Below are 12718 nucleotides of genomic sequence, written 5' to 3'. Positions count from 1 at the left end.
CAGGGTTAAAATGCAGACATCAAACTCTTCAGAAAGCATGCAAATGAGAGAAATTTGCATGTTGATAAATCTCCACCAAGGAACAATCTTTTTGCACTATACATAGAGAGCAAACCCCATATTCAGTGATCAACCCCACTGATGTTATCTAGTAGGGTGATGAAACCTCTGCAAATAACCAAGCTCATCATTGAGCACCAAGGATTCCATAGAAGCTATTAAAAATAGAATTGCCCTGGAAGTTCTTTGAAGGCTCAGGATAATTATACTAAATTATTCTAATAACTATTAATGATTTTGGAGGATTTTATTTTTATTTGCTTTTGTGACTTTCTGAATTTTAATTTTTACCATGGATGTTGATTTTAAGCCACTGAGGGCCGGTTGATTGTGGTGTGCGCAAATAGGAAAATAAATGAAATTATCATGTCACAGCTGAAATAATTATTTCTACTTTTTCAAATTGTTTGTGCAGACCTCAATTCTAGGAAATATTAACCACATACAATAGTGAAATATCAATTACATCCAATGATCCAGTTTTATTCAACAAGATGATTTCAAGGCATAACTATGGGGATTTATTTCAATTTATTCGCTGGACTGCAAACTTCTACTAAAATATAAGGGATACTTACTGCAGCTGCAACATCCATTTGTAGAAGAGGGATTGATATTGTTTCATTAACTTTTCCCGTTCAACAGCAAAAGCAACAGGTATGTTGTTCAAGAGATTTTGTAGGGATTCCTAGACCATTTAGAGTCATTGCAGAAAAAAAGGACTCATCAGTAAATTTCTAATTATTGATATAATGAGAAAGTTCTTAATTGATGAAAAGGCTTTGAACAGAATAATCTCCATCATCAGAATTTCTCAATTCCTTCTCCATCTCCCAGTTCAAAAAGAGATAAAGACTAATAGAATGCAATTGAAAGTGCTTTAACCTATGAAGCGTTTTATGACTTGGTGCTGAGTTACCTTTAGGATTGCATTCCTCCATCAGAATTGGCTAAACCACTTTGATCATGCTGAGAAAATCGTGACTGTCCCAAATTTTGGGGAGGTAAGGAGTATTTTTTGTAATCATCCCTCTTAAATAGGTTCTTCACAAGTTGTGTTTTGGGAGTTTCTGAAAATGGAGCATTTGGGAGCTGATGCAGATGCTTTCTGGAATGTGGATTTGTCTATTTTTGACTGCTTTTTCTTGTATTTTTAAGTTTTATTTGTTATTGGTTTTTTTTAAGGAGAATTGCAGCCGTATATAAATGTGATGAACAAATAAAAAGGAATATACAGTATTTTAAAGATGTAAAGATGTTTCGTGGAGACAGGAGCTGACGTCGCAATGGTACGACGAGCGATCTCTAAGATTGCAGTTGATACTTTTGCCGCTGGATAGTCCTTTTGGACCTAAACCGTCTCGAAGAGACGGTGACATGGAAGAGCACGTCTTGCTGATCTCAGGGACATTGCAAAGTCCCTGATTGATCCAAGAGAATCTCTTCTTGCCAGCGACGGAAGCGCAGCCAAAAGCTGCTGAAGTTGGGACAGCTCCGTAATGGGAGGAAAGCGGAAAGAGAGAGTGTGTCCATCTGATGAGGAAATTTTATTGTTATAAGAGAGACTGCCCCCCAAAAATCAAAGCTAAATTAAACTTGCAAAGAAAAGAAAATAAGTGGCGAAATTAAGCTATATTGGACAGTGTGTTATCCTTTTTTTTTTTTCATTTTCTTTTATGGAAGTTTTGCAAATATTTCCTACTTTTTAAAGTGAAAAGTATTGGTTTTTCTTCTTCTATTTCTTTTTTTAATCTATGGATTAAATTCTTTTCTTTATTTTTATAATATTGGTCTGGATGGTTTTTTTCTCTTTATTTTGCTCCATTTAAGAATTTTGTTTCTTTTAAGCCTGAAATATAAAGAAGATATAAAAGGAATATAAAGAGGGTAGTAACATTAGAGGGAAAAGAAGTTACACTGCCACTTGGAGGTTGGAGGTTGAGTCCTGGAAATATTGCTTTCTCTTTGATCATTTTGACTTTGTACTTCAAAGGCTTCAGCTTGTTTACAGAAGAGATAAGGAGAAGAGCATGGTTTGTTTATACAGATGATCTTTGGATGCTTCTTTGGTAGCTGGAGAGAAGTGAAAACAAAACCTTGTTTTGAAACTAAAGTGGCAGTGTTTACTAGTTGGAAGAATGGCACAACACCAAAAAGAAACCATAACATTACAACAGATTATATTTGAAATTTAAAAATTACTAGAAACAACAGAGAGAATTGAGAAGAGATTGGAAAATATAGATTGTAATGCAGTAAAATTTGATGGAAAAATTGAAAATATCCAGCAAATGGAAAAAGTGGAGGTTTGAGTCCTAAAAACCCAAGGGAAAAATGAACAAAGAGGCAAGATAATTGTGGATACTGATAGTGAACTGAGTGTGGTTGGAGATGGAAAGAGTGCAACATGGAAAGGGAAGATAGATGGAAAGGAGCTCTAAACCAGATTTCAAGGTATAGAAGAAGAAAAAAGAGAAGAATTCATGGATTCAAGGAGAGAAACTTTGACAAAAGCACTACTGATAACCAAAGATAAGGTGTTTAAAGAAGCTGATGGAGGGTCTAGAGATTTTACAAGATATGTAAAAAGCAACAAGTTGGGAAGAAAAGTCCACACAAATTTGATTAAGGAAATAACCAGAAGACTAATTCCACAAATGGCAAAAGACATAAGACTGCACTTTACCTGATCCAGTTTTTTTTCCTGCAACTTCTGCAGTGTTCGATCGGAGGTTAAAACTTTAGAACTGCTGTGTGCTTCAAAATACTCTTCCACCAAATTGCTCTGATAATAAACAGAAGAATAAATATTATCTTCTGGCAACATTAATTGAAGAATAAATTGATGGCTGAGAACTGATTAATAATGTGCAAAACTTCACTATAGAAAACAGGATATTGAAATGAATCTAAATTCCTCTAATGATTAATAGTGCATCATATATATTTATGGAAAAGTTCATCCTTAGGTAAGCTGACCAATGTTTTTTTAATCAAAATATAATAAAAATGTGTTACCGAAGATATGTTGACTCTCAAAATTTTTGTGTTTTAATTTCTACAACTAGCTTATCCATTGGTGATGAATTTTTCATGCTAGTTTGATTAAAAATTTAAGGGTTCGCTTATCCACAAATGGGCTTATCTACAAGTATAAATAGGTATTTTTTAAAATATTAGCGTATATAGTGGTGGATGTCCATCTGTAGGTAAGCTAAACCCAATTTTTTTTATGTATTTTGAAACCTAAAATTCTTGGCTTATCTGCAAGTATATACAGTAATTAAAAACAAACATTTTGCATGTTATATTTTAACTTACAGAAATATGAAGAAAACAAAACTTGTTTCCATTCCATTTTTACTGTTTTACTCTTTCCCCATGTGTTTAATTTTAGCTATTGTTAAACATTTATATAAACTACAGAAAAGGTAACCCTGAACTTAATAGGTACTTTGCAATAAGGATACAACTTATTTCACTTAGGGATATAATTAGGAGGGTAAACCAAGAATTTACACACTAAATGAAACTTTGTGGAAAGATTTAGCAAATTTGTCTCCAGAATTTAGTCAGGAGAATTAAAGCTAGATAAATTAAACTGTAACAGAACACTTTTCCAAAACTACTCGGAGGAAAAATGCATTTGATTTATTTTTGAGCGCAGAGAAAACTGCTTCTAAAAGACATTATATTGTACTCATTGTACCCTGGAAACACACTGAGTTCTGAGCATGCTTACAGAACTGCATCTCTTCGGCTTCTTAGCAGATGTTTCCTTGCTAGGTGGAACAGAAGAGGTTTGGGATCTGATTGGGGTTTTTGGAAGAACAGCTTCATCAGCAGATACCGAGCAAGCATCATCCCCGTCTTCTTCAGGGTTTGAAGCAGAATAATCACTTTCACTATCAGAGCACATGTTTAAGGCTAAAAAGGAAAACAAAATAGTTTAGAATACAGGTAGTCCTTGGATCAAAATGGAACTGGGGCCAGAATTTCCATTGCTAAAGTGATGCAGTTGTAAAATGTGACATCACAAAACTTAGCTTACAATCATAACCCCAAGACTGTGTGGGCCATTAAATGAGGACTTCACATGACCATGGCATGGGTAGAGGCAGGAGTCTCAGGCAAACACACTGACAGGCAAGAGTTATTGGTGGCCTGGTATTGCAGGTGGACACTACACTGTGCAGGTGGGGGGGAAAGCAATGGGAACTGGAACAACTTGCAACTTCCTGCTGGTTTCCCCATTGATTTTACATTTGGAAAGCCAACAAGGAAGATTGCAAATGTTGATCATGATCGGAGGACACTGCATTTGTTATAATGGCAAGGCAGTTGCCAAGTACCCAAATCATGACATTACTGTGGGAACATTGCAATGGCCACAACTTTGAGGACCAGTTATACGTTCTACCCATCCAGCACTATTGTAACTTTGAACAGTCACTTAACAAGTGGTTGTGACCCATGGGCTACCTGTAGCACTTGCTAGGAAAACAAGAGTACAATAAGGCTATTAATTTCTCATCAATTTGCGGAGGGGGGGGGGGAGGAGAGCAGAATCCTGGACAAGATAGATTTTTAATTTGATTCAACAGAGTTCTTATGTTCTTAGGAGTTTCCCCTTCTGTTCCTCACATGTGAGTTTGGGCTGTTTTTCATATAATTTTGACCTAGTTTTCATGGAACTCAATGCAGTTGTAAACTACATTGTAGCTATGACTGTCATAGGCAGTCAACATGTTACAACCAGCATTGTCTTGATGTATGATAGAAAACAGTAATTTTCTCATGAGACCACCGGTATTCATATTTTACATTTAGTATTAAAACATTAAGTCAGGACTTTGGAAAGCTTCACTAAAAATCTCAAAAGACTGGAAGTGTTTAGCAAATTATCGGAAAAATATCTCATAATGTCACTAAATTGTGTTAATTGGAACTACTATTTCTTACCTGTCATTCTTTTCCGAGTCCGGTAAGATAATTTTGATAATAAATCATTTCTTTTAGTCTGTTAGGAATAGCAAGTATATTAGATCCCATTCTCAAACAACATCTTATATCTAAATATTCTACTGTGTTTCCCCCAAAATAAGACAGGGTCTTATTTTCTTTTGCCCCACAAAATATGGCCTTGGGCTTATTATAGGGGGAGGGCTTATTGTTTTGGGGTTGCTGGGCAGCTGCTCCTTTGTGAACTGGCTCCTGAAGAGCCGGGCACAGCCTCAGGGGCGAAGCAGCCATGAGGTGACCACGCTCACGAGCAACCGCCCGGCAAACCCCCTCTCCAGCTGGGCAGAGCGCCATTCACTGAACTAGGGGGTATCCCTAAGGCGCCAAGGCACTTGGCGCTCTGCCCGCTCCCCAGCTCCCGCGGCTTTGCCCATTAGGAATACCCTCTAGGTCAGTGCATGGAGCTCTGCCTGGCTGGAGAAGGGGGTTGCGCGAGCGCCTGTTCCGCCCCCAGCAAGCATGCCTCCCAGCACCACCATGCCCTGGCCTAGCTCTCCCTGCAGGGCCAGGGCACCGCTGCTGCCACACTCCAAGCATAACTTCTTTTCCGGCTTACAAACTCCAAAACTCGGCTGCCAAGTCTTCCAGGAGTGGTCGCTCGAAGGGTGCGCTCTATGGTTGTGAGCCGGCTGCCAGACAGAGAGTCTTCCAGTAGCCAGTCCACAACGATAGAGCGCACTCCTAGAGCGACCACTCCTGGAAGACTCGGCAGCCAAGTTTGGAGTTTGGAAGCCGGAGAAGTTATGCTCTGAGCGTGGCGGCACCCTGGTCTGCAGGGAGAGTTGGGCCAGGGCATGGTGAGGCTTGGAGGCATGTGAGCTGGGGGCGGAACAGGCGCTCGCGGGGACCCCTGCCTTAATAGACCTCCACCTGTATTTTGGAGAGATGGGAACTCTCCAATACAAACCTGGCAGATATAGTTAAATAGGAGGAAGTAGAAAATCCAAATTTAACTATTGTATATAATTTTCAGAAAGGTATCTTAAGACTGAAAACATACTTAAACTATTTGAAAATCTATTTGTACCTGCAGACTAGAAAATAATACTTTGTCAGCATAAGTAGCCTCAATTTTCCAAGTTTAAGTCAATCACATTGATATTTTTAACAGTCAAAAAATATCACTCACGTCTTCCTGGTCTTTGCTTGAAGAACGTTCTGAAAATTAAAAATTGAGTCACAGATTATGATTACCTATAAATATCATGGGTTTTGGCACACTTTCAAATGTATTATTTTAAGATAAATTTCAGCTAAAACCAGATTCAGCCTAATTTAATATGCAGCATGTACACATTTTTCTATACAAGTAACAATTGTCATCCCTGTACATTTAAATAAGCAAGAACCAAACTGTGTTTTTTTATAACTAAAGGTGTCAATAGTAATTTTTTCTATTGGAGTTTTCTGCCTTGACAAGTCTATTGCCAATGTCTTCCCTATATAAATTCTATGCTACTAACAATTTATCTGAATTATAGAGATAGCCCAGCCTTGTAAATAATGTTTCAATAAATTTAGGTTTCTACGCTGCTAGTTCAGACAAGGAATTTGGGAGCACAATAATAAGCAAATCTGTAGGACCTGATACTAACTTCTTCTGAGGTGCAGCTATTAATCTATGCCATTTCTTCCATAGTTATGGACACTACAATCTATTACCACTCTGCAATTAGAAACAATATAATGGAAATGAGGCTAAAACTAGAGTCTTTGGAAACTGCATATCAATAATCATGTAGTAATATATAGTAATTAGTATAATAGGAAGTACAGTATATAATTATATATGCAGAATTCCCAAATACTCCTTTCAAGCAGTTATTATAATATTTTCCAATTTCTGTTAAATATTCACAAAGAAGTTGAGCACTCACATACATATCTTTATTATGGTCACTGATCACAATATCTAACAATCTACAGCAGATGGGAGCAAAATAAAGCAATTGATGATTACATCATTAATGTAATAAAAGGGTGTCTGGCTTTAGACAGTGTAGCAAAATTTGACCATGTTCATAGACACAAAATCATACTGGCTTCATAACAAAAACTGAATTCACATGAATAATTAGAGATGCCTGGGTATTTTACTCAACAGCCAGAATTGTTGAGAATCAGGCAGCAGCATACAAGTTTAGTAAATGATGGTTATATGAGAAATGATCAGATGGAAATTGCACCCTTATTTTGGCATTCATTTAGTAAGGGATGGTAGTTCTATATTCGGCATTCAATTTATTTTCCATTTTAGAACAATTGTAAGACAAATTCTGTATTCTACAAAATGTAATTTCACAGCTAAGCAACAAATACATGCAATATAAAATACATATTCTTGTTTATCTCATTTCACTAGAATGACCTTTTTTTATAAAAAAAAGAAGCAAATTCTGTAATTTTCTATTTTAATCAAATAGTTAACATTTTAAAAACTATTAACAGAACTTACTACTGCTGATTTTTGGAGTGTCTGTTTTTTCCTCAAGCTTCTTCGAACTGTTTTGTTTTGCATTCTTTGCTGAGTTCTGAATTAGCTCAGAAACTTTAAATGTAAAAAAGAAATCTCCAATTAAAGCAGCATGCAAATAGTACTTAAATACTCAAAAGGACAGCATAAGACACTGTACCATGTACAAATGTATTCAATATCTAAAGTAATTAGCAACAGTAAATAATATGATTCTCACAAAAGAAATATCCAGGGCAATATTGATACCTATTACCTATTTATTTATTTGCACACATTTTACCAATCTTGATTTTCAAAGTCTTTGGTTCCCTAAACAGCCCTTTACTTTGTAGGAACCTTTTAGGAGTAATAACAAAACAATTATTTTACAAATACTTCTTCTGGGGTGTCACACCATTTATGGATTTTTCTCCCCAAAGAGGCTGAATTAGTATTCAGATTAACATAGATCTGACATCAAATCACAAACTGTATAATTGGCTTTAACTTGTGCTGCTGCTTAGTATATAGGGTGCTTTTATCTTGTATTTTATTTGGTTTTATCATACAAGTTTTAACTTGGATTTAATTTCCTGTTTTTGAAATTGTATATTACCCAGAGCATTTTGGCTATTGGGCAGTTTTAAAAAAAGGTCAGCATGCACTAGGTTTAGCTTTTTATTTTAAAACATTTCAATATTAACGATGTTGTGATACATGCTGTATTTAGAATTTTGCAAACTTTTAGAAGCAAGCTATCAAGCTGTCAGGTACAAATAAGTAGACCCACATGTGTAAAGTTCAAACTAGGTGCTTTATTGTTCTATGCCAATTTCACAAAACTATTCTGCGAAAGAGGTAGATTCACCTGGGAAAGACCAGGTAAGATTCAAAAGCATTCTTGTGTTTACGTAAAGAGTCTATGCCAATTTCTCGTTTGATCCCTCTTCCAGACTGGAATGGTTGCTCTCCAATAGAAATTAACAAAGGGCTAGTTTTGTGGAGATATAAAATCTCATCGGTCCAACAAAACTGGTGAACACTACAGGACTAATTACATGTATTTTATACATATTCATGGAATCTGTTACTCATAGGACTGACAGACTTGGATTGTGGGTTCAGAGCAGATTTTGTTTTTTTAAAGGAATCCATGGGAAAGCAAGTCATACAGAGGTATAGAAGTACCTATGTATGTAAAAGAAACAGAACATGAAACACAATACATGCCTCTCTCTGCCATCCTATTAGAGCGTTTTGGGGTTTGGAATGGAAAGACCTCACCACCACTTGCACTGGAACCATTTCTCACTGACTCTAAAAAAAACATACATATTAATTAACCCTTAGAAGAAAGCTTTAGAGGGAAGCAGTAAAAGATTTATAGAAGTTCTATGTTCAACAACAGATTATAACTTATTAGCAATATAAATATTTATTTTTAAGAGTGAATATTAGTGTCTAATTTCTTGGTGGCATTATGTACAAAATATTGAATATTTTCATGCATAATATGAAGTAAATATCTGCATAATGATGGCTGTGAAAATGTTGTGTTTCCTGAAGTACCTTGGACGTCTAGGGCAGTCACGTAATCCTCTTCTTTAAAAATATCCTGGGCTTCATCATCAGAGCTGTTCTCCAGATTTTTCATCCATTTTTTAATATCAAGTGTAGGCGGAACACTCAACTTACGAACTTTGAGACCTGAAAATGTAATAAGACTGCTTAAGAAAAAAAATATTTCAACAGTTACAATTTTTGTAGGTCTGTGAAAACTGATCATTTCAGGGAAGCTGTACATTCTAGAAAAATAAAGCTGTATGAAAATTGTTGATAAGAATGTAAAGAAAACAAAACAATTACTTTAAGAAGTAATATTACAATGTTGATATTACAAAAAAAGTCAGTTGTCAAAACTTCCTGAAGGCAAAAGTTTTGTCTCTATATATCTACACTGAAAGATAACGTGCTGTTGTATTTTTGTTGCAAAGTTGCCATACTAGTGACATTAACTTACTATTGAAAGATTGCTAAATACTTTAGCAGCATTGTCTTGCTCTCACATTATATTTTCAGAGGATCAAATGGTAATTAATTTCTCCAAATACAGAAAAAGCCACTGCTTTTAAAATGATGTAATTAAATATTTAAGCACAACAAAAATATTAATATTTTTGGAAAATTCAGAATTAGTCACCTTATTCTAATAATAATAAACAAAAGCAACTAAGGATACCTGCATCCTCAGAGATATGCTTCAGAACATCTTCATCAGCTACAAATTTAACCTCTAGGAGATTAATCTTCTTTATCTCTGGATTACTCATATCAAGGTATCTAAGCCAAAAAGGAAGTAAATTGACATATTCCTATCAAGGCACAAGTCTCATATAAATTTAATTTATTATTATGAATAACACCTAAACTTAGAATGTATATTAAGTCAGGAAAAATTATATATTATTACTACTAGAAGTAATAACTTGGATTTTTTAAAAGCTTGCTGGTCCTCAACAGAAATAGAGAAAACAAATATATGTTTAAACAAAACATTGGATAATTTCCTTGATGGATGTTGCTATCCAAGAAGGCACTCATGTAGAATTTTAGATAATATCTTCCTAACATACCAATGGAGTAAGGCAAAACTTAAATTTGGCATCTCAAAATATACAAAACTCACTTTCAAAACTAGATAACTTTGACCAGTAAAAACACAATAAAACAATTTGTGTAGTAGAATAGATAATGACTTGACTCACTTACATATGGGAAGACTAAAGTGTAAGCCTGTGGTGATGGTAGGGCCCAACTTGGCATCCTGTGTAATCTGGAGGAAACAAGGAAAAATGCAATTAATAAATATCAAATCATCAGAAAGGCTGATTTGCAACAGCACTGTGGAAGTAGGGATTGAGTTTCCTTATCTGACTAAGGTATGCAATGCTTGTAAACTTATTTTATATTTTATCTATATTTTCCAATAATTTGCTATCAATAACTGGAATATGAATTAATTAATTATATGTACATATACATATATCTATTAGATTTTTTTACAACCCCCGGTATGCCCAAATATGGGAGGAAGATCACTACTTCCATTCTCTGTCCTTCGGCTCGTCACAAGAGACCATCCAGGCAGAAACCCAATATTTTTTACTGTTGCCTTTTTGTTACAGCACAAATACAACAAAATATACATATATACATATATATGATATATTTTGCAGAACACTCCTAGTGATTCTTCTTTGCCACCTAATTAAAGTTTTTGCACAAACAGTATACAATGGAGACAGCTAAGGATAAATGCAGAATATGTAAACATATTCTATTCTTAAAAACAATATGACATCATAGCCTACCACTAAAGAGAAAGATATATATAAAGTCTATAATTACTACTTTAAAGTCTATAATTACTACTTTATAGATGAAATGGCAATAATTTTGGTATTACAATACAGTACCCAAACTTACAAAATTTTGTTCAAAGGTTACACAAAAACTCTGACTGGCTTTCACATCAATGTAAAAAGAATGTTAACCAATGTCATTGATTAAAGCACATTTACTTGGAAAGGAACAAGGGTAGGCAGTTATATTTCTCATTAAAGAAATAGAATATGATGCTAAAGCCATCATAAGAATATTGCACAGGTAGTCCTCGGCTTACAATCACAACTGAGCCCAAAATTTCTGCTGCCAAGCAAGACAGCTGTTAAGTGAATTTTCCCCTCTTTTACAACCTTTCTTGCCACAGTTAAGTGAATTGTGCAATTAAGTTAGTAACGTGGTTGTTAATTGAATCCAGCTTCCCTATTGACTTTGCTTGAAGGAACATTTCAAAAGGTGATAAATACATACCTGTTGTCAAGTTTCTGAATTTTGATCGTGTGACAATAGGGATGCTGCAAGTGTGAAAACCAGTCACAAGTCACTTTTTCCAGTGGCGCTGCAACTTTGAACAGCCATTAAACGAATGGTTCTAAATCGAGTTGACTGTCTGTAATACAATCCTCTAGATCAGTGTTTCTCAACCTTGGCCACTTGAAGATGTCTGGACTTCAAGTCCCAGAATTCCCCAGCCAGCATTCGCATTCGCTGGCTGGGGAATTCTGGGAGTTGAAGTCCGGACATCTTCAAGTGGCCAAGGTTGAGAAACACTGCTCTAGATACCTATTCAAAACTAAGCCCTGCTGTGTTAAATGGGACTATTTCCAATAAGAGGAAACAGGACCCACTTTTCAGCATGTTGTGGGCAAGAAAGAAAGCCCACAATCACAGGAGGACATCACAAAAAAGACGAAATCCAAAGATTTAATCTGAATGAAGGTATTACGAATGGCCTCAAAATAAGAAAGGCGATCTCCAAAACAATCTCCCGTGGAATCGACACCAGCGGCCCCTCAACTGCCCCACGTGTTCGAACTACAGTTCCCAACATGCCCCGCTTATCGGCAGCGTCGGATCGCATCCTTTGCGAGTCGCTTCTGGAAGAACTTGACGTTAACACCCGACCGTAAACAACTTCGCGCAGGGTTTGCGGGGTCGGGGGAAGAAGGGATTCCCTTTGAACGGGCTACTCTCCCTTCTCTTGTTTTTCCCAAAAAAGTCAGCGGAGTCGGTATCTTGTCCGTCGCCACCAAACCACACAGAACTGGATGGGCAAACAGGCGCTTGACAAAGGAGGAGAAAGGCGCACGTCCTTAGGCAGGAACCGCCGCCGCCTCCTAATTTTAACCAAAGCGCGCATCTCACCGGTCCAGCCTTCCGACCGTTCCCGCCGCCTCGTTACCGAGCAACAGATCTTCGGGGGGTTAATTTGAGGGGCGACATTTGCCGCTCTCTCTCCCTTCACACACACCCCTCCCGCCTCGCGCGCGGAAGTCCCGACCACGCGCTCTTAACGTTGAACCGCCTTTCACCTCAGGCGACGGGCGAGCTCCGAATTCCCCCCCTCCCCGGCTCGTCCCACCCAGTCCCCTCACTGCCCGCTCACCAAGATCGCAGCACCACAACAAGCGCGAGTTTCCCGCCAGCTGCCAGAGCGACGACCCACCCTCTTCCCTCAGGGTCTCTGTGAATCCGCTCCGGTGGGCGGAGCTAGCCAAAGCCTTCTCTTTTGCGCTTCGGCTTCCTTCCGCGGGCTCGTGATTGGCCCCTCTCTACTCC

General features: G+C 37.0%; 1 protein-coding gene across 1 annotated transcript in view; it reads right to left on the bottom strand.

The window, feature by feature from the left end:
- ORC2 (origin recognition complex subunit 2) overlaps positions 1-12718 on the bottom strand; it is a 27099-nt gene extending 14381 nt beyond the window's left edge. Inside the window, exons 1-11 of the mRNA XM_032221643.1 lie at positions 12546-12718; positions 10307-10370; positions 9777-9877; positions 9107-9244; positions 8768-8854; positions 7538-7630; positions 6212-6240; positions 5023-5080; positions 3803-3987; positions 2747-2845; positions 639-748 (exon numbers count right to left, since the gene is read on the bottom strand). Coding sequence (XP_032077534.1) covers positions 639-748; positions 2747-2845; positions 3803-3987; positions 5023-5080; positions 6212-6240; positions 7538-7630; positions 8768-8854; positions 9107-9244; positions 9777-9867 — 890 coding nt within the window. The 5' untranslated portion in view covers positions 9868-9877; positions 10307-10370; positions 12546-12718. The remainder of the gene's footprint in view (positions 1-638; positions 749-2746; positions 2846-3802; positions 3988-5022; positions 5081-6211; positions 6241-7537; positions 7631-8767; positions 8855-9106; positions 9245-9776; positions 9878-10306; positions 10371-12545) is intronic.

The sequence above is a fragment of the Thamnophis elegans genome, chromosome 1 (genome assembly GCF_009769535.1).
Source record: "Thamnophis elegans isolate rThaEle1 chromosome 1, rThaEle1.pri, whole genome shotgun sequence".
Lineage (NCBI taxonomy): Eukaryota > Metazoa > Chordata > Lepidosauria > Squamata > Colubridae > Thamnophis > Thamnophis elegans.
Note: the sequence above shows the minus strand (reverse complement) of the source record. Positions and strands in the feature narration are given on the sequence as shown.